At 32.3% G+C, this 24,066-nt stretch overlaps 1 protein-coding gene across 1 annotated transcript; it reads left to right on the forward strand.

Annotated features, from left to right (window-relative positions):
• Positions 1-3,208: 3,208 nt before the first annotated feature.
• On the forward strand, positions 3,209-23,940 carry LOC133199241 (uncharacterized). The gene is made up of 5 exons (XM_061335085.1): positions 3,209-3,348; positions 13,660-13,777; positions 16,427-16,492; positions 18,163-18,372; positions 19,551-23,940. Exons 1-5 carry the CDS (start codon positions 3,295-3,297, stop codon positions 23,528-23,530), a joined length of 4,428 nt encoding a protein of 1,475 aa, XP_061191069.1. The 5' UTR covers positions 3,209-3,294; the 3' UTR covers positions 23,531-23,940.
• The last annotated feature ends 126 nt before the right edge of the window (positions 23,941-24,066 follow it).

Raw genomic sequence — 24,066 nt, forward strand, 5'->3', positions numbered from 1 at the left:
CAAAATTAAATTATATTGTTCTAATCCTTTACAACAGAAATCAGTCATGTGGATATATAGGAATAAAAAGTCGTCTCAAGAATCACTTGGCTACTGTAAGCCATACTTTGTTGACATCCTAGCTAGTTTAGTTCCAAATTTACCAGTTAAAGTGTTTTGATGGGTTGCTTTCAAAAGATACTGTGAATCATAAGATATTGTGGTAAGCCGTTTTTGTGGGCATTCCTTGTCCGTGAATTAATATCCACAGTGATATTCATGTACTTGTAGCTTTTGAATTTTTAGGGTAACTGGAGTTTCTTATCGTCATTTCATTCATTCATTCATTCATTTATTTAGTACTGCACCATGCTTTACTAACACTGTGTGTTGTCTTTGTTCTGTGTTTGTTATAAACCTGAACACCCCTATTTTAGATAATGTAACATTCCAGGTAGATTGCCAGAATGGGTTAACCGTTTAGCTCCATGAGTAAAGCACTGGCTGGAATGCCAGAAGTATGGGGTTCAATCCCAAATGGAGACAAATTCAGCCTCTAGATCTGTCATGATCACAAACTGATTTCCTTCTAATAATTTTAAAAGATTGTTTATCCATGAAAGTGTATCCCTTGAATTGATTGATTTACACATATCTGATAGAATTGCTCCGTTGACTTTTAAATGATTTCAAAGTACGTTAATTTGGTAATATTTTTCTACATTTAATGCTTAAAATTTTGTACGACTGTTTAAATTTTCTGTTTTTTTTTCTTTTTTTACAGTCCATGCATGAAGATCAAGACAATATTATACAAAGAAACATTTTCCATAAACTTCATGAAGAATCTGAAAAAACCATACTTGTAGTTACATGGATTGCTGCTTTAGAAAATTTAAATATATATTGATTATCTCCCATTGCAAATTGATAAGCCTTAATGTTTGTATAATAATGTTTTATAATCTTGCATTTACATAATGTTTATCAGAAATGTGCTTAAAAATAAAATAATATATAATTTGCTTCGTTAATTCTGTGAAACAAAAATTTATTTTAAAAACAAAATATTTTAAAAGGTGGATGTTGACTTTTCTTAATTACCCCCCCCCCCCTTTTGTGTCTTGGGAAAAGGGGGTTGTTACATGTTTTGTTTTCTGGAAGTTCATGATGACTTTTATCATTATTTATAGAGTTTTATTTTGCTCCTTTTTAACAACCCAAGTATATTTTGATTTTGTTTTATGTTTTTTTTTTTTTCGTTTTTTTTTTTTTTTTTTTTTTTTTGGGGGGGGGGGGGTTACATGTACATGTATTGTTGTCTGGAAACTTATGAGTTAAATTCAGTCAGATGTAGAAAACCTCTATAGAATTGTATATTGACATGTTTTTATAGTTTGCAGTATCATCCTTAAATTTTAGATGAATATATAAATACATGAACAAGTATATACCAACTCTATTTGTATTGGAATATCAAATAAATAAGGTCTGCATTTTTGTTGTCTTTTATGTGAGACGGGGCAAGAAACCCAAATATGCTTGTTTCATTATTTCAATACCCATGTGTAATAAATACACGCAACAGTACCGTGGTCCATACTGATCTCATGCGTAATGGTAGTTTTGAAATATAATTTTCTAAATATGGTCACTTGCAGGCCGCAGTACTTGCATTGCTTAGAATATTTTGTCACTGATAATTATACTTACTTGCTTACATCAGTATTTTAATATTCTTCATGTTGACCTTGAATGTGGAATTGCATGACGCTCCATACTTCTGTCTTTGCGTCTACAGGAATTTACAATAGTAGATTCCATTGGACTCTTTTTTCAGATGAGAATTAAAAACGCTTTATTTGTTTTTTATTACTAATTTTAACACTTGAAAATGTAATAAGAAATAAAAACAAGTTTAAAATGGTAAAAATTGCTTTAATAAGTAAAATTTAAGTTGGTACAAAAATTGAAATAAGGAGACTTGGGAAATAATTTTGGGCAGAAGCTGTATATGCTGCTTTCTTCCAGGCCAGGCGAGGACTTTTCTTAATTGATACTCTCATATGGTTATTTAATAGGCTTGTTTACTGCTTCATCTGTAAAACACAAAATTAATCATGAAAATTACAACACTTAGATAATAGATACATTTTATCTATATTTGTAATCCCCGCCATCGTGGGCGCATATATCTCCCCTTGTAAAATCTGGATCGTCTCTGTGTTTGAAATAGGGAACGGCGGAGTCCGCGTTTTCTCTAATTTAAAATACTATCAAAGAATCCGGTAGAACAACAGTAAGCCAAACTTTAGGTAATTAATTCTGTATATCGTTTGCAAGATTGACTACCAAGTAAGTAGAATTTCGCTGCTAGAATCCCATGAAAAACATAGTTTAGTAGTGAAATGCAGTTGTAATAGCTAAACACAGAAACTTTGGGAGGGTTTGGACCAAAAAAGTCTTTCCCTTTAATTTCATGTGTATACATGGGATTCTAGCAGAATTTTCCAATATAATAAGACTTGTTTGGACCTAAATTTAGTTTTGGAATTCAATTATATCGGCAGCTTGCTGTTGTTCTATTGCGTTTTTTATTAAGGAAAAGTTGCGATCTATTATTAGATGTCACGTGACGCCAGTGACACCGTGATTGTAGAGATTGACGGCGCAAAACAAAGAGTACCCTTATATATTAAGTTCAGTATGTTTTGTTATGTTTGTTTGCGTTTTAAATATTTTCCAGGTAGTATAAGCGAACTATACTGTTTTCAGCTACAATTTCGTCATATGCTTCCTTAACACCCCTGCGATGAAAAAATAAAGATAATGAACTGTGATTAACCTCATTAATATTGTAGACAAACGTCCAATATATACTACATAAGACTGATATTTTAAAAACTCAATTATTCTCATCATGGTTTTCATGTGAATAAAATGCCCGACATCTAAGTCTTAGAAAATATAAATGCGTCTGAGAAAAGAAAACAATTTAATTGAATTATAAAATCGTGCAGCCATTTTCTGCATTTTAAATGCGTTATCTCATTTATTGTACGTATATCCCCTGGCGTTTATTAGTTTTAATATGTGAAGGAATACCGTACAATTATATGACATCCCTTGACAGATATTAATTTTAGTCCTGAGCATTTTTCAGTTTTTGGGTTTTCTTTTTCATCAAGTGGATCCTGCCTACATATTTTAACCAGGCAGGACGTGTTTCAAGAGGAAATGCTATTGTGACTAAATCTTGCTTGTTGAAAAACAAAAATAAGATTTTTTTCGTGATTTTTTTCGTTTTGCAAGAATATGTCTTCCATGGAATTACTTGCCTCTTTGCTGGCATGTGTCTTTATAATAAAGGTATGTTATTTAGTTTAAGTTTAAAGGTTTGTTATATACATGTAGTTAAGTCACAAATGTATGTTAATAAATTTTAGTCATTAATTCAAATAGAAGTAATTCAAAGTTTAAAAGAAAGTTATATATCATTTTTCCCCCTATTAATCAGTATTTCATAGGAATTTAATATTATTCATTAAATGTTGAGCTAAAAAATACTGTTAAAATATGTAAAATATTAACAGATCTTATGAAGTTTTAACAGATCTTTGTGAAAACATAATTTGAAGAAAAAAGGAGATAATATCTCAATGAGTAGATTATAGTTTATATTAGAATAAATTATGTATTATATACATTGATCATAATTTAGTCACTTATAAATATATGCATCTATTATATTTGATCGATTACATTTACTTGTTTTTTATATTCTATCTGACCTTGTTCATTTTTATTCTTATATCACACTCGTCTGATTTTATTTCAAAACTAATTTATAGTTATTCACGTCATATGTTAAAGATTTCACCGCAAACAAATATGGCTTGTTATTGAATCTCAAAAGCAGAAAGTAAACTTTTGCTAAGCGTATCCTCTCTTCTGCTGAAAATTTAAATATTAGAATAGAAAAATTGAGCAAAGGACTTCAATTGTTGATTGTAAATGACTGCGCCCAAAATCTAACCTTGACTGGAAAATTGGAAAGTATTTTTCTTAGCAAAGGAGAATATATGAAGGCATAATAACATTAAATATTTTAATTAGCGATGACGTTCTACGTAAGATACGACCTCAGAAAATGACTGAATTCAACATTTTAGAGATGTCAAAAGAAATAAAAATATTTTAAATCGATTGTTTGACTGTAAAATATCGAACACATATCTGCTCAATCTCCTTATTTTGGCATAATGTGCAGAATGAAGATTTCAATGATATACGTGAAAATAAGTCTTAAAGAAAACTTAATTATAAATTGAACAAATTCTGTGCATTTTTTCTCTTTTTAAAAAAAATAACGAGAAATCTCAATAGTTTGTGACGTCATAGAGACAAAAATGTCAATAATTTTTGTATCAATCTATGGGCACTTTGTAAACTCAGATTAATTTTATAAAATATATGCAATTATTTATTTTCAAGAGATTTTCAAAATTCGACTTTTATGGGAACAAGAACAGGCTTTTATAAAGAGTTGAGACAGTTAAAGTTATTGAAATTTTTACAGACTTTTACCTAGCTGATCAGACATCAATATTGAATGGGTTATTTTTATCAATGTGTTCAATGATAATAACATTACATTTTAATATTCATAAGCGTTATATGAATTTTTTTCATAACATATGAGACCACTCAAACATCTTATTATAGAAATTGTATATAATGCACATATCATGCTCTTGTAATAAATGTCTTTCTTCTGGGAAAGTGACGTGTGTCTCTTCTACGGAACAATCTTTTATGCATTAAATTTGTCATGAATATTACAGGAGCCCAGAACAAATGTGCTATCACGTTTAATTAAACTTTCAAGAAAAGAGCTTAAATTCAACATTTAGGAGTGACGAGAATACAGAGAAATATAAATCTAAATTTAGGGGAAATATTTGCCTACCTTCCGTTAATTGATAACAATATATCAATTCATGTGTTGAAGGTCATTTTATTTTATTTACTAATTATGGATTACACCTAAAATACTCATGACTAGTAGACAACACCCTTTGATATTAAATACTAAAAATAAAACTTTTTTGGGTCATTTTTTGTGTGGGAAAAAAGTTAACACCAACAGCATACATTGTTTATTTTCATAATTTTGTCATTAATTTTTATGTATCAAAAGAAGAGAACAATTACTGTTTTAAATTAAATGAATGGTCTGGTTTTTATGTTGGATATAAGTCTAACATTTCTTTCTTTAACAGTAAATATTCTTACTGTACACCTTCATTCTTACCTGTTTATTTTTTGAGTGTATATTACGTGAATATGCTAATAACGCTGCTCTCTGATTATAAAAATAGACTTGGACAGCTGTCTGATTACACTTGTTACCTGACAGAAGACATGATACCTTAACCTTAACCTGTCAGTTGTTGGTCTCTTTATTAAAGCAAGAATAACATCGTCATTGATGTGAAGATGACATTTAGTTTATATTTGAGATTAGGCTATTGTTATAAGTAGTGCGATTATCGATATTCTATTCTTGATTTTAAATATATTGATCTTGAAAAAAAACCCATACAAATAATACAATTAATGTACGATTCAGATCGCTCGTAATCCCTATTGGACGATGGATATCACTAAGTATACATACAAGCATCTTTTAATTTGAACAAACCATCCAAAACTGAGAACTTTGTTATTGTTTGAAATGGGCATATGAATAACAAGTAAGATCATATATTTGAGGTTAACTGAGTAATTTTCACGTAATTGGTGACTTTTTCATACTAATTGTTAGGCCATTATGTACACACTGAATTGTCGACGGATTTTTCTGTTATTTCGCGATCATGACAAGGAGCACACGGCGGGTGTGACCGGTCGGCAGGGGATGCTCTCTTATCCATGGCACCTCATCCCACGTCTAACATTTTTGGAGGTCCGTGTTTGCTCTGCTTAAAATGAAACTTATGTGAAAATTTTATTACATAGTGTAGATTCACGATTCTTCAAATCACTGGGGGGGGGGGGGGGGGCAGAGTGAGGCCATAATGAGGGATAATTTTATTGGAATTTTACATAGGAATATATAGCAATAAACCTTCTCAAGAAAAGCAAAGCCATGGTTTGTCAAACGAATATGGTGTGTAAATTTATGTTTGTTCAAATCAAGACCCCTGGGGGTAAGGTGGTGCCACGATGAGGAATCATTTTTTTTTTACATAGGTATATATAGTAAAAAAAATCTTTCAAAATTTTCTTCTGAAGAACAACAAAGCTTTGATTAGTCATTTTGATATGGAAGCATTCTAGGGTCTTTAAAAATCTTATTCTCAAAAAGGCAAAGCCATGGGTTGTAAAATGAAAGTGGAAGCATCGCCAGATCGTTTAGATTCACATTGTTCAAAACTTACCTTGGGGTAAGGTGGGGTCACAACAGAGATCAAAGTTTTGACATACGAATATGTAAAAGATAAAAATCTGCTGATTAAGAACAGTAGGACATTTTGACTCACGTGAACGTTAGGTCTCTTGTTTAAAAATTTTAACTCAGAAAATTACAGAGACATTAGTAGATTATTCGGTTTATACAATTGTTTGGGGCAAACTCATTAAAATATTGTTTTCATTACAACATCTAAGGCTTTTAATCGAATATCATTGTTAGAGGTGGGCGGTAGGCAAAAGAACCATTAATCATCTGTGTGCTTTTCTATCGCTCTCTTTCTAATCGGCTCTTTTTTAATTAACATTTCGAAATGAGTTTACTTTACCTGTCCCCAGAAAAAACCCTCTAAAATATGATGTCAACTGAATTTCTTAATTAATCTAAAAGAAAGAGATACTAACCCTAATCCCTCAGAGTGTATGCGAGGAATAACACAAATCTCCCGAGAGGATGCTAGTCTAACCCTGAATAGTCAAACAATGTGAGATGGACCAATCCTAATCTCTCGGATGTATGCGAGACTAACTCTAATCAGTCGAAGACTTGTGCAAAGATTAACCCTAATCTCTCAGATAGGCGCAAGACTAACCTCAACCAGTCGAATAGTGTGCAAGACTAACCCTTATAAGTTGAGTGACGTAACTCTTATGTCATAGTACAATGAGCGTGCGAATCTTACGGGTAAAGTAAAGGTTGACAATGACAAGCATTTGTATACAAATAGTGAAATATGTAGAGATAACGAACAGTATTCGAGCTCAAAAGTTCATCAAACATTACATAATAGGAGCAGAGCAAACACGGACATTTAAGACATCAGAGGTCGGATCAGGTACGATGGAGGAGTGATCATCCCCTGCCAATCAGATAAAGTTAAAGTATATAAAGATAGGAATTACAAATTCGGAAAATATTAGCATCAAAATCAAATGGCAGCAACACAGGAAAGGGATTTCAAATTTAGAACATATTTAGACAAGAAAACATTGATGTAACCATCAATTGTCGCCCGGGAAATAAATAAAGTAAACAATGGAAATGAGTCTTGATCATCAAACCGCTTCGATATGTGTGAAAAATGATGGAGACGATAGTCGAGAATATTTTGAAAACCTATAGTCGGATGAAAATCGAACAAAAACGATATCCTTTTCAACTTTATCAATTCCTCAAGTAAATGTTGGCTGCAAAAAATATAAATTGAAACCAGACACATGCATCACCTATTTTCAAAAATGTCTATCACTTTAAGAATATAAAACACAAACTGTGTAAAGTACGTTTTTACGTTTTTATGCGATAAGTAAAATTCGATGTTCTAAAAAAAAAGGGACCTGTCGTTTTTTCGATAGTAAATGATAAGCAACTTTATATATTAAATATGAAAAACATATATATTTTTACAGATTCACTTTATGGAAGTAAATATATTGTGTATCTCGTAATTTATAAAGGGAAAGAACATTCTGATTTACAATCTTTTTAATGTCTAGAAAACCTTTAATTCTGAATAACTTCTCCCACCTCAATCCCCATATACCAACACTTAAACTTATATGTATAGAGCAGCCCGGTCCTCCAGGCTGCAATAAAATTAGAATTATAACTAAGCTGCAAAATTGTAGTTATAGATAGTCAAGGTACAACACATAAAAAATGTCGGCGTGTTCAGATACTTAAAACACAATATTATAAATCCATAGATAAATTTGTATAACAATGAAGCTTTCATTTTGAAGCAATACTTGTCTATTGTGTGGTTGAAATGACCGCATGGTTCACTCATCATATTAATATACATTAATGAACATTAAACCACAAAGTCATGTTTAGGTGTTTACATAGTTTATTGTTTATTTCATTAGTGATGCAAATATTTTCTTCTTTCATGATAAATCGTTACAATTTAATCTAATTGCTTATACGACGTTAAATAAATTCCTACTATACACCGTTAGCTGATTATTGGCTGCCTTACGACTAATTCCAGCCATTATTTTTAATTTTTGTTTACATATACATAAATATGTGACATAAATTGTTCTGGGTCTAAGTTAAAGATTTTAAGTGAATTATTTATGAACCGTCATGAGATATGTCGCACATAAATCCTATTTTAACGAGGTAAAAATGAAGCACTATGCGAAGGCTAGTGTGTTTATGTAGAAACATGGAATATTTCTTTCTCAGTGCTATATTTGTTGCATCGGTAAGTTTTCTAATTATTTGGTAATTAATGTTGATTTCTGCTAAACTGGCATTGCAGAAATTATATGTAATTTCTAATTAAAATAAATTCATAGTCCTGTAATCAATAATTGATTTACTGGAAACTGACGAAACTAATGAACTATTAAAAGAAATTTTACCTCTAATGGCTATAAATGCGAACATCGGAATTCTATTCAAAATAGTTTGATCTTATTTTTCAAGTACAGTTACAAGTGTTAACTTAATGAAAACTATATACGGTACCAATTTTGTTGCAGCAGGTGCGCATTTCAACAAATTATGTCTCTTCAATGATGCTCATACCGAAACGCTGGCAATCTGAAATATTTCATTTAAGAAAAAAAAAACTTTGAAGAGCTGGAAAAAAGATGTGTTAAAGACTGGAGCCAAATTCGTCGAAGGGTCAGAGCTATGCATCAGGGAAATTATCCTTAATATTTTGATATAAATTTTTAAATTCTACCACAGCAATTAAATATATATCCGTTTTTTTTCAAACTAGTACTGAAGTACTTAGATTTTAGGCTGTTGAGACCCTAGGGGACTAAAAGTCCACCGGCAAAGGCCTCGACCCAGGGGTCATAATGTAAATCATATACTGTATCAATTTCGATGCACCAGATGCGCATTTCGATAAATATGTCTCTTCAGTGATGGTCATACCGAATCGTTGGCAATCCGAAATATTTCATTAAAAAAAAAAAAAAAACTCTGAAGAGCTGAAAAAAGAAGTGCCAAAGACTTGAGCCAATTACATCGAAGGATCAGAACTATGCATGAAGGAGATAGTCCTTAATTTTAAAATAATTTCTTAATTTTTCCAAAACAATTAAATATATATCCGTATATTTCAAGCTAGTAAATATATCCTAATAACTTTTAAGATTTTTTTGAGAATAAACACTTAGCTACCTATTGACGTGTTAAAATTTAATCTGTTGACATTTTCCTTTGTTGTGAAGACAAATACTCTGCCACTCTTGATTTCCAGGTACATTTGACCTTGATTGTGCCCTGAGTTGAACAATTAAGGTCAAGGACTTTAATGAAGTCAAATATAATCATGACAAACCTCAAAAGACTTAGCAATTTGAAAAAAAAAGTATAATATTTTGATATAAAGCTTTTTCTCATCCAGTCGACTGATACACAGTTTTAATATTGATATAAATCATGAATCTCCATAGAAAGACACGTTTAACGAAACGTAGTAGAAAGTTGTTAAAATGATAAAGGAAAAGATAACAGTGATCGATCTCATAAAAACTTAAACAATACAAATCTGTCAACAGGGCATAAACATGGACCCGTCGTGAGCTCCAGTTATTTATCAAGAACACCGACGATTTCGTAGCTAAATTTGGTACAAACACAAAACAGTGATTCAGACATTCTGCAGCTATAGGACTATGAATAATCAAGCACATTGCAAGTTATCGCCTTAAACAATAAAACTAAAGATAGTAATGCAGGATATAAACATGTCTAAATCTGATGTAGATGAGCATATCCCGAATTTTAAATTATAGCTAGGAGATTGAGAAGAATGCAGTGATCTGATAATCTCGACATACTGAATGTAATGAAATGAATATAAATAGTATGTTTTTTTTGATTAAGGTAAAATTTATGTCCGAAGTGTTTGTTAAATTTATCATTGTTATCCCGGTGTCCTCTTTTGCGTTGGAATGATATACTATTGCGGATTATATATTACCTTTTTACCTATCAATAAGAATACGGATATAATATAACTATAAGCAGAAATACTTGAGACAGTTGTACTACTACAATAAGCAGAAAGTTTCTGACTATAGACATTAAATGGGTGACTACAGATAAAAAGCATAAAAAGACGGGAATATTTGACCTTTGATATGAAATATGTTAAGAAGTTTTATACCTTGAGACTGTAGGTAAATATAGACAGGAAAGGAAGCATAGTACAGCTTACAGGAAAAATGTGACTAAAAAAGGAACGATTGAATAAATAAAGATAAGGAGAATGTGACTATAGGAGGTGTTCTAACAAATAATCTTTTCTTCCATCTGATCCCAACTCTAGTTCCAGGGGTCCATGTTGGATCTGCTCACAATTTGTATTGTTTAAATGGACTTTTGAACATGACCACTGTTCGTTATCATCACATTTCATTTAGAACTTTAGCTGTCAAATGCCACTGAAGTATCAAGGATAGACTCTTATTTAAATGCAAACTAAATACATTTGTGTTTTTTGAACAGGAAACATAACGGCGGGCGTATTAGGATTCAGACAGATGACATGGCTAACTCTCTCGGTGATATATTCTATTAAATTTGTCAGACAACCACCTCAAGCTTAATCCCTTACATTGTCGTGTTCGCAGTAATTATATTCAGCACTTAAAGTCGTTATTTTCATCTTAGCGTACTTTTCTTTGTAAATCTTTTCAGATAGATATTCTACTGGATTAAAAAAAATATTTTAACTTTGACATTTTAGGAAAGTAGATCTATTTAAAATCTATGAAGTTTATCGATATTATTATTCATTTGGACAACTAATTTGTTCAACGACAGAGTCTTAATAACATTGTTGCACGTTTTGAGTTCTACTCCAGCAATATTTGACCTAAAAAATGATAGTTCATATGTCAAACACTCTGTATTCTCCAGCCAGTATGGAACACATTTTAGACTCAGTATGCATTTTTAAACTCGGAAATATGACTTTATATGTGGTGTGCGTTGACAATATCGGACTTTCAACTTTAAAACAGGCTGTGTGTGTTCCCCTGTCAAACATTCTGGTTTACTCAATGGTAGATTCTGTTCTAGTCCCACTTTAAACACTCTATTTCGTACACAAGGAGAGGAATACTGGATCAGGAAACTAGACACTGCATTTCTGTATGGTTGCAACGACTACATATATAATGTAGGAGATCTCTCAAGTCCACAATGTGCCAACGTAAATGAGATGGGACTTTTTAACAACACACCTAGACGTACGCGTAGTCATGTACACTGATCATATAATAGACCAAATATAAATAATGTCTCTTTTGATTCTCTTTTCCTCAAATTACCTTAAACAAGTAGATCGTCATCCAATTCGTATTAACCTTTACTCGGTTCCATTGAAAATTTTGAATGTACTATTTGAATAAGCTGAAGCAAGACCATACTTGAAATCTTCAGCTACAGAATGCAAGCTAGTGTATTGTCTAGAGCATGTTCTTTACGCCGCCACATGTGTCGGAAGATAATAATTTCGGTTCAATCGTTTTTTCCTTAAAGTTAAATTTGCGAATGAAATTTCCACCCTGCATTTCCTACAACTATATGAAGAGTATGTAATGGTTCCAGCAAACAAGGCTTGTAATTATATCATCTTTGTTGTATGGCTCATTATTATAATGTGGCTTTAATTCTATATTTGGTATTCCAACCTATACTCACAGTCCACTTTCTAAGAATGAAAAACAAAATCTTTCAAATCACATTTCAGACTTTACTCCTTTTAAAATTGCAGTCAACGGCGAAGAGTTTGATCCATCCTAGCTATACCGTAGTCCTAAACTTCACTTAAATCATTACAAGCAAATATGCATGGCTTGGTCCAGCAAATGCTCTTCCGAGTTTCTATCTTTACTCCCTATAGGCTCTAATTTAGTCAACTGTAGTCATGGTTCAATCTGAAAGGACTGGAGATCTCAAGCTTTTGACAAATAAGTTCATTAAACATGAATATCAACAATGCCATCTAAGGTCTACTTTTCGTACATTCTGTAATTGACACATTGACCGTTGGGCTAGGATAAGGCTGTCCGTAAAAATTTCAGTGTACCAGCCGTAGTTACTTTTTTGAACTACCTAGATATGACGTCATAATTGCATATGTCACTGCGAACTTGAGCTGACATGACGGGGAAAGTGTTATAACTTTTACATTCCTTTCATATGACATGTGGAATTTGTTTTACGTTGATGTTTTATTTAGGTGTCGAGATTATTGTTTTAAGCTTCAATATGCTGTTATAATGGTGAACATTTGCAATATAATATCGTTATTCCCTCCTCTTGTGTGATGTGTACGTAATCAAATAATAACGAAAAAAATAAATGTAAAACGCTTACCCTTACACAGACAGACTTAGAATTTATATATGGAATATATATAAGATTGGCACAAGTGATTAAACAGAATAAATCGAGGATATTCTATGTGAATCTATCGTCGAAGTATGTCCTCTAACTGATATTTTGCTGGCGAATTGTATGTAATATATCCTACTTTGTATAAATTGCGATGAAGAGTGGAAAATGACCCCTTGTATAAGAGTAAGTTGAATTTCTCGTAAAATATTTTTTTAGGAAGTAAAATTCAGACTTGGTCATAACACTTATACAAAAGGATACGATTAATTGACTTACGTAACAAACCGTTAACAATAATTTTATTTTTCACTTGTGCCGATGCAATTTTTGTGCAACATTTAGGAAAATTAATGTGTTCGTCACGTGATCTGTTAATTGCTTTTTTTATAATACCTGATTAAACTCTCTTCACAAATTGACTATACATGTATACACAGATTACAAAATGAAATCAAAACCTAGCTCAAAATTAAATAGCAATTTCTAATGCATAATAAGCCTTCGGACAGCCTATACATAGCTGCGTTGTTTGCAAATACAATTAGTCGTTCAATGCTGACGAAGTCTTAAATACAAATTGTAAGGTCATTAATTTTACGCTGAATTGAATAGAAATTTCCCTGATTACCCATCATAACAAGAAGAGCACGGCTGGTGTGACTGGACCGCAGTAAATACTTACTCCTCCATGGCACCTGATCCCACCTCTGTTTTCAGAGGCCAGTTTAGGCTCTGCTCATAATTTGTATTGTTTAAATAAACTTTAGAATGTTAACTGTTCGATATCTTTACATTTTTTGTTTAGCTATTTGTTTTCCTGTTAACAGGTACATGGCCAGTTGTCGGGTCAGCTGCGTCATGCCGTGAAGTCCGGTTCCTGTCCCCCTAGCGTATGTGTCTCAGTGTTCGAAAATGGATGTCAGAGTGACTTTACCTGTCCCAGGGGTGAGTAAATTTCATTCATATTATATTTGTATTATATTTGTTTATGTGTCTGTTAGCTCACTACACCTTCAGTGTAAAATTAAACGTCAGATTTATAAATCGTCATCGGTCATTGCATGATCCCAATATCATAAAATTTTCATGATATATAAAATATATATATAAATCTAGAGCTACAATTTACCTTTTATCCTAATCATTCTTAGTATGGACGATTGATTTTGTTGAAAATCTTGCTTCCTCATACATGAACACAAATAATGAAAGTTATAAATTTTCTAGATTAAACATATATTATCTAAAGAAAGGAGTGTTTCAACTAAACTTTAGCACATTTCTGGGGAGTCTAAAATTACAGATAACATAGCGGGTAATTTTGAAATAATGTCCTGTATTGACCAATATAAACTACTGACTATTGTGTCCTGCATATGCTTGCATAGATGCACGTTCTAATTTTGACTTCTTTTATTTCCGGGATGGACAATTCATACCAATTTGACTCGTGGGCCAAGTTTAAATTCTTAAGGGAAAAAAAAAAAAAAACCAGAGTGACAGACAAAAAATAAGAAAGGAATAGGGAATAAATCCCACCTAAGTTTAAATACCATCTTGATTTAAAGGGGAAAGAAGATAACCAATGACTCCTTTATAAGACAGGAGATAAATCTGTGTTACAATTTATCTGATGTAACAGATTTTTACAATATACTGTTATAATATTATCTCGTGGTGAATTAAAAGGGGGTACATGGTGCTCATCCTCCTAAAAGTAAAGAATATGCTCTTGAGAAAAATTAGTAGTTAAAGAAAAATAACTAGCAGTTTCCTGAGTTTCTGTTTTTATTTGCCCTTAGTTCCAACTGCAGTAGTAATTCCTCTCAAGAGATGAATGAGAGTTTGATTTAACACTGTTAAGACAGAAATGACTCACACTGCATGTGAATTTATGTTTTTGTAAAGTATTTTGGCACATCATAAATTCAAATTTAAATCCGTCTCTAGTACATGAGAAATAAAAGAAAACTGGAATATTCCAGCTTAGAAGAAAAAACGAGAGTTAAGATTTTCTATTCTAAATCTTCAGTAAGGAATTCTTTAAATCATGGAAAAATAGAGTTTAAGCAACTCATTACAATTTCGATATTCGAGTAAGATTAATTCTACTTAAACAACCTATATACATCATATAGTTCCAGTCAACTCTGGTACAAAAATAGATATAAAGATAAAACGCAATGAATTATAAATTATTAATATTTTTAAATAACATTTCAAAAAATGCACAGTCAGTATTTAGGCTGTCACAGGGATAAGAATAATTAAATAGGTCATAAGACTTAAAGGAGAACAAACTTTTGCATTTTTTTTTAATTTTCAAAATAAAAAAAGAATTTTTATAAAGTGTTTCATCTGAATATGGTTAAAACGTGCAATTAAAAAAAAAATCATATCATATTTCATATTTAGGATGTTTATCCCTTGTGAGAAGACCTTCCTTTGGATACCAACCACTTTGTCCTTTTGAACTTGACCTTAGAGTTTGACCTACTTTTGAAAAAAAAAATATCTTAGCCATATCTATAAACATTTTGTGCTACGGCTTTCATACTTTACATATGCATTCCGTGGGCAAGACTTTCCTTTAGATACCAACAATTTTGGCATTCACCATGACCTTGGAGTTCGACCTAGTTTTAAAAAACGTTTCCCTTGGCCATAATTTGTGAACCTTTGGTTCTAGGGCTTTCACGTTTCACGAACATGTGAATCACTTTTGAAAAGACATTCCCTTGGGGCCCAATTTGACCTTGACCTTGACGTTTTATTTACTTTTTTCAAAAACTTTAACCTTCAAAAACTTTAACCTTCGCCATAAATTTTGAACTGTTGGAACTCTTGACCTGGACTTTGACTTGCATTTGAGAAACTTACCTTCACCATAAGCTGTCATACGGGGACATCAGTGTTTCATTAACACATCTTGTTATATTATTCGCCAAACTATTTTACCTTCCCAAAAGATACTGCACTTCTAACATTTAAGGACATACGCACCGTAGTTTGAACTTTATTGTCTTTTTCCCTGGAGTTGAAGAGTTCCAATACTTAAAGGAACTGTGTGCTACATTTTTAATATCTATATATGCTATTGAACACTTCTTCTAAAACAAGTTTGGATAAACAAAACATCTGGAATATATGTTTAGTAATTTTTGTATATTTTTCTTCGAATTATACAAGAATTTTCATTAATTGTTATCTTTTCAAAACCCCTGGTAATGCATGCTGATTTTTTGTCTACAAACATCTGATGGCACTATAATCTTATATTAAGAATACCTCGAAAAATTATCAGTAGGTAAGGTACGTGGCGTGTGTCCTTAACGTTTAAAATGTTAACATACGGATAAAATTATTTTGAAGGAATACATATTTGGCTATATTCTCAAGTCGAAAATTTAGTCAAATCACATGAGTTCTCAGGTCTTTCGAATTTTTCAATAGCCCTTTTTTGGGTTATAATAATGGAAACACTGAAGATTTACAAGAATTTATCAATCTTCTGAAGAATAAATTCCTGAATGTTACCCTTAAAATACGTCCTTCTTTCATTCATTTATTTATTTGTGTATTTTTTATTGACAGAAATGAAATGCTGCGACAACCAATGTGGAAAACAAATGTGTATGCCACCAATAAGTTCCGAAGAGCGTAAGTAAATGTTATATGTAGATCAATGTTACATGTTTAGCTTGTTTGTCACCAATAAGTAAAATATATGTATGTCACTAATAAGTTTAGAACATTGTTTTATTTCTTTTTTCTTATTGTACTATTTTACTTTATTTTCATAACCCTAATAAATTCCAAAAATCGTACGAAGAGGTAGTGCCATATAACCTAAAAATAAGTTTTTTAATACTTTAGATAGATGAAGTTTTATTTATTCCATAATGAAGTTTTAAGGGTTTTCACCAATACGTTCCGAATAGACAATATGTTTATCGCTGTTACGTTCTTAACAGATTAAGTACATATGGTAATTTCTTTATGAAAATGATTATTAACGAAGGTGTATTTACAGGGTAGTTAACTATAGTTTACTAAAGTTAACTATAGTAAATCAAAGTTCCAAAGTTTTCACTATAGTAAATCAAAGTTCCAAAGTTTTCACTATAGTAAATCAAAGTTCCAAAGTTTTTTTTTCATTTGTTTAACAATTTATGTATTTTTATTAATTTTTTTTGATTATTTAGCCGTTTTAGGGGAGGGGTTGTTTATGGGGTTGGTTGGGACTGGTTTTTGCTGTACATCTTTATTTAAATATACAAAGTAGTTAATTCGAATGCAATATTTACATTAATAAATTTAAAAAAAAATACATGTTGATTGAAGTTGATGAAGCAGATATTTTAATTCTAAATGGCACACTTTTTTTTTTATAATATATTTTTTTTTTCCATAAATAAGACTTACATTACATCTGCATAACATTAAAATTAAATACATTGAAATAAATATTGCTTATTTTTCGGCGCAAGCGACAACCTTTACATTTAAAATTGATATTTTGTACATTATTCTTTTAGGGGAAATGTTGGGTTTTTAAAATGTTCTCTTACGCTTTTATGAATCTCAAACTTGAAATAAAATAAAATAAAATTACATAAAATGTAAAGAATGGGAATCAAAAACATAATTCCACGGGATTTATCGTACCTAATCAAAGTTCCAAAGTTTTTACTATAGTAAATCAAAGTTCGAAAGTTTTCACTATAGTAAATCAAAGTTCCAAAGTTTTCACTATAGTAAATCAAAGTTCCAAAGTTTTTACTATAGTAAATCAAAGTTCCAAAGTTTTCACTATAGTAAATCAAAGTTCCAAAGTTTTCACTATAGTAAATCAAAGTTCCAAAGTTTTCACTATAGTAAATCAAAGTTCCAAAGTTTTCACTATAGTAAATCAAAGTTCCAAAGTTTTTACTATAGTAACTCAAAGTTCCAAAGTTTTTACTTTGGTACTATAGTTAACTATAGTAAACTATAGTTAACTATAGTTTACTATAGTATTTTTTTGTTAGGGTACATACACAGACACTTGACAGATTAATTGTGTCAAATGTAACTGTGCACAGGTATAAGAGAGATAACTTCTGTACAGTGTAACTATAAGATAAAAACAAATTATACAAATTATCAGAAAATATCTTTAAAAGATCCTAAAATTCAATTTTATAAAACACCTATGCACTTCGATTTGTAGCTCATTTGCATTTTGTTTGTAATAGAAGAAATATTGCTGTTTTTTTTTTCATTGAACGTGATGAATTGTATTTGTGATGAATTGTATTTGTTTTCTAAAACAGTATTACTTTCCTTAGGAAGAAGCAAGCAGGAGAAGCTACACGTGTCCTTTGTCCAGGAAACAACCACGATCACAGACCAGTGTTACTATAACGGGCAGTGGTACAGTCCAGGTCAAAGCCTAATCAACAGAGACGGGGCTCACTGTACCTGTATAAACAGGGAGCGGATCTCATGTACACGCCCCAACATCGAGAGGAACAACAACATTTATCATAATAATCAAGGTAAACGTCAACGCTTAGCTAATAATCAAGGTAAACGTCAACGGTTAGCTAATAATCAAGGTAAGCGTCAACACTTACAATAATAATCAAGATACAACATCAACACTTACAATAATAATCAAGGTAAACGTCAATACTTACAATAATAATCAAGATACAACATAAACACTTACAATAATAATCAAGGTAAACGTCAACGCTTACAATAATAATCAAGGTAAACGTCAACGCTTACAATAATAATCAAGGTAAAAATCAATGCTTAGCATAATAATCAAGGTAAAAGTCAACGCTTACAATAATAATCAAGATACAACATCAACAATTATAAAAAAAAATCCAAGGTAAAAGTCAACGCTTACAATAAAAATCAAGGTAAACGTCAACGCTTACAATAAAAATCAAGGTAAACGTCAACGCTTACAATAATAATCAAGGTAAATAACAACGCTTAGCATAATAATCAAGGTAAACGTCAACGCTCACTACAATATTAATCAAGGAACAACATCGACTTATCTATAATATCTACAACGCCTAAGTACTATGATAATCAAGGTACACCATCAACACTTATTATAATATTCAAGGTACAAAAACATCGTTATTCAATACAATAATCAAAGTACAAAACCAACTTTTACTACAATAATCAACTTACAACATTAATCCTTATTGTAATCAACGTACAATATCACATTTATAATAATCATCAAGGTACAAAGTTACAAAAATCCTTTGCACTTACTTTTCAAGTAGGATTATATAGATAGATGAAGTGAACTACAGTTGTTATTGTTTAAAAAAAGCGTTTTAAAATGACAGAGATCCTCACATATAGAGAGACAGACAGAAGAAGCATTGAGATAGATATGAAAAATACAATATTATTATTAATACTTTATTCTCTGAACATTCACTTGGCGACATTATTTGATGTATCATACTTTTTTCTCGTCACCACTGTAAAGATGGTTAGCAGCATGTACCTCCAGCGTTAGATTATTTTAAATGAGATAATGTCCTTCCACACTTCAAACATTCATGTTTTGAAATACTGTACAATAAAAATAAATAAATAAATAAAATTTCAAGCAATTTTAAAATATGTTTAGCAATCGAAAACAAGGGAGGACACCTATGGATAAGTGTTTAAATAAGTATCTTTCTTCTTATAGGACAATCCAATTCAGTGCAATCAAATTTTCGGATGGCGCCAAGCGCCTGGCAGTCACAAGGGGGTTTTACATCGCCGGCATACCAATGGAGACCTCAAACAACATTACAGCCAGTCCAAGTGGTCATACAGGATGTGAATAAGATCCTGATGGGTGGACAATCTCAGTATGGTTTGAATCTGGCAATGAACGGCTATCGAAACCTTGGGGAGGTGGCTGGAACACAAAGTCCTGCATTTTTACAAGCTAGCCACGTAAAAGAAGCTCAGGCCCATAGCGTGATCACTGGACAAAACCCCTATGGATCAGCTCATAGGCAGCAGATGCTATATGATAAGAACTATCCAAGTATAGATAAGTCAGCTTCTCTACATAGTGGTGCGCATAAATCCGAGATGAATGGTCAATTCGGATTTTCTGGACCTTACATGAGTGGAAATGTAAACTTCGGACTACCTAGTAAGAATGAAGGAAACATCTTAAGGGGACCAATTACTACAGAGATAAGTATTGTTAAGGATCCTGGCATGATAGAAATGCAACAAAGTGGTCAAGGAGTTACAAAAGTTAATCAGGGCTTCCGGACAACAACAACATCATGGCTCCAAAATACAGGTGTCAGTAAAAATATAATAGAGAGCTTGGAATTCGGTGTACTAGAGCGTCAGGCTGGACAACAATTAATTCCAAAGAATGAGAACTCCATTCAAAATCAAATACAAAACAGAGGGTATGCTGAACAACAGCGATCTCTTAATCCTGGTTCTGCCCTAAATCCAAACCAAATAAATTCGTTCAACCAGGATCCTATCCAAACAAATCCATTATCGACAAATGGAGACATTATGAATGTGAATAGCCAAAGACCTAATAATAGTAAAAACCAGTTTCAGGCGAACAAATCGGAATTTCAGCAGCAGATAAATATGCCTTCCGCCAATGTAGTACCTGACCGGGCTCCATATCAGCTCGGAACAAGCGGAAGCCAGGAACCTTATCAACAATTAAGTAAAGGACAGAACCTTAATCAGCAAATGGCGAATATAAACCAACCCAAAAGTTTTCAAAATAATGCAACAAACGGATTTTTTGGTTTTAGTAAAAATATAAGAATGGAAGAGAAAGTAAATGTACCAGCTTCATTTGGGTCTTTTGGTTCGATTTCCAGCGAGAGAAATATAAATGGTCAACCAGTTAATCGTAACGGTAATCCTAACCTTGGTACTCTACAACAAGCATATCAGATGGATAATCAAAATTATCCTATCTTAGATAACTCTAGACAAAGAAACCCAATGTACTTAAACAACAATCAAAATTCTAGGACCCCACAACAAGCCGATCCAATAGCTCATAACAACAACCGTAATTTTAGAATACAACAACAAGACCGTCCAATAAATGGAAACAATTACGGTAATTCTGGTATCCCACATCAAGCAAATCCAATAAATAATTACAATAATCCTTACTCCGGGATGCAACAAAATAACAATAATAATCCTAATTTGGCTATTCCTCAACAATATTATTCGAACAATCGACATAGTAATTCTTACTTTGGAATTCCACAACAGAACAATCCCACTGATAAGAATATTAACCATAGCCAAGAAAACATTCCAATGCATCGAGCCAATTTCCCTCAGACAGGTATCGCTCACAAACCATCACAGGAAAGGAGCAATGTATTCCAGGGACAGAATTTACAAACAGAATTCATGAAGCGCGATAATAAACAAGAACAAAACACAGGCATACAGCTTATAAATACAAAGGGTAATCAAGGCGCTAAACCGAATGGAAATGCAGCGTTTAATGCCGATAATTTACTGGTTAATCAAGAGAAAACAAATCAGGTCTTAGATAACTTGGGTACCAAAAGTTTTTCAAAGAGTTTTAATCTACATTCAAACACAGGAAGTGAAAATAAAAGAACAAAGTTTGTTTATAACAAAGAACAATCTAACAACAAGTACAAGGTAATTAGCTTTGAAAATATGCACAGTGAAAAAGATTTAAAATCATTCAACCGTCAGCAATCTCGAGTGACTCCATTTTCGTTAAAAGGGGAATCGATACAAATGGAGAATTCAATTCAAAATCCTGAAGGACTTCAAGCCGGTTCTCAAACACAGGCCACAACTACAATCTTTCCCAAGATTAATAACATAAAAATTAGATCTGATACTCAAAAACCGTTCGAAGAAATCATCATTGAGACTACTTTACCACCTGCAACATCAACCAAGAGTTTTATACAATTTTTGAAAGAGGTATTAGAACAGCGAGAGATGGTAAAGAGTAAAGTGGAAAGTTCTCCAATAGAGATAGTGTACAACAAAGAAATGGTGAAAAGTAAGAAAGAAGTTCATCCACCGACAAACCCAGTATACCGAACAAAAAAATCCCAAACATCCACATTTAAAATAGGTTCGCCTTCAATAACGACAGCTAAAACCCCATCAACACCAACAGAAACAACAACTGCTTCTTCTTCCATTTCTTCATCTGCTGTTGTCACGACTGTTTCCTCTGTTAATCCTACTCTAAATCGTATTCCGACTACAATTACAGAGGCGAAAGAGATTACCAAGACAGCTTCGAAAATTATTCCAACAACGGACAAAAATACAATAGAGATAAAAGAAACAGATTCAAAACAAAATACTGCCGTAAAATCTCGACCACTAACATCTCTTTTAGCAGAAATAGACAAACATACCACAGTTCGAATTAAAGTTGTTCCGACACAAAATGCTAGTCCTGATACACGTCAAACGTATGTCGTATATATGAGTCCGAGCCCAAAAGAATCACGGCACGAATCTACAACAACTACAATAGCCAACATCCCTATGACAACCTTCACCTACGTCAACAATCACAATCAACATCACATTGAAATAAAAGACAATCCAACAATGTCCGAACCAAAAGAGCCACGCATACAGATTATGACGGAATCGACCACACTGCCAATGACTTCAATGATAGAAAAACCGACCACTACTTTGATGTCTGAACGTCCTGGTCAGAAAAGTCAAGGAACCACGAATTCTCATTACTCTCACTTTCAATTTACAGATACTGCAACCCAGAGAATGGATGTTGTGGATCAATCTAAAGATATTCCCATTAACAACCCTTCCACAACAATGTCGATTCCAATGGTGAGTGTAACTAGTCAACAACTGTATAAAGAAACACCTATTGTGTATACAAGTGATTCACCTGCTCAAAATGCTGCACCTGCTGCACCACTGGTAACTCAGACTAACACTGCTCAGAAAAAAGATCATCCAAAATTAAATACTTTACATAGATTCGTTCCAGATATCTTACCTGAAAATGCTACATTTTATGAAAAGATCGTTTTCATGAGGCGTCAGAAAGAGGCTCGAGAGAATCCCGTAGCGGCGCTTAAGAAGTATGGAAGTCAATCGAATATGTTACACTTGATCAACATGCTCCCGAAAAATAACTATAATCCAATGGCTGCTAAAAATGTTGCTGAATTTTACACTGTAAAGGACCGGCCTCGACTTAAGACGACCGTCACCAGAGCAAGTACTACCACACCAAGTCCTCTCAAAAAAGAAAGAAAACACAATAACCCACCATCAGGTGACATTCAACCTTCTAAACAAAATGCTAATATGAGAATGACCAAGAATGGAAAAACTGAAGTTGTACAGAACAGTGCAAGCAGAGCAAAAATGGTAACAAGAAGCAATCGCAACAATCAAGTGCAGCCCTCACAAAAAACTCAAACGAGACAGCGAGTTCAAGACATCAAAAAATCCCCTGCAAAAACAAGTAAACCAAATCCTCTAAACAATAAACGATTGAAACAGAAGTTAAACAATAAACAGTGCGTGTATTTAGGAAAGATTTATAAGATAAACCAGAGGTTTAGGAACAATAGAGGACAGCGGTGTAAATGTCGCAAAGGAGGGAAAATAAAATGTAGACGATAAAGAATATATACTGAGAGTACTGATAAAGAATTAAAGTACTGCAAGTACTCGTTGTAATTCGATTGCACACAATTGTTTTAAGTTATCTTTTGTATCATTTCTGTTGAGAATATTCCAGTCATTCTGTTTATACTGCTTCGATGATATCTTGGAATAAAGTGTTTACTTGTTTTCTACATGGGTTATAATTAATTTATAAGCATTTCGAGCAATGGATTAATTCTTAATCTCATTTTCATATAAATATAACGATGCCCGTTGACAAGGGGCTTAAACATGTATTGAAGTCTGTTCGAAAATATTTTATTTCAATTGTTCAGTGAGTCACCATAGATGACAATAGAATTTTGATAATATAGAGTGTAAGAAATGGTTTTGTTTGATGACCATAAAGTATGTTCTTGGTTTTAGGCCTACGTGTTTTTGTGATCGGGTATGTATGAGGGCGTTTGAATAATAGGTTAATATGCTCTATACATAGAAAAAAATAACTAATTCTGCCACCATTGTCCATTGATGTATGTATGTTATGTATG

This window comes from Saccostrea echinata, unplaced genomic scaffold (genome assembly GCF_033153115.1).
Source record: "Saccostrea echinata isolate AGI-Se365-2 ecotype Australia unplaced genomic scaffold, CSIRO_AGI_Sech_v1 ptg000033l, whole genome shotgun sequence".
In the NCBI taxonomy this organism is placed as follows: Eukaryota; Metazoa; Mollusca; class Bivalvia; order Ostreida; family Ostreidae; genus Saccostrea; species Saccostrea echinata.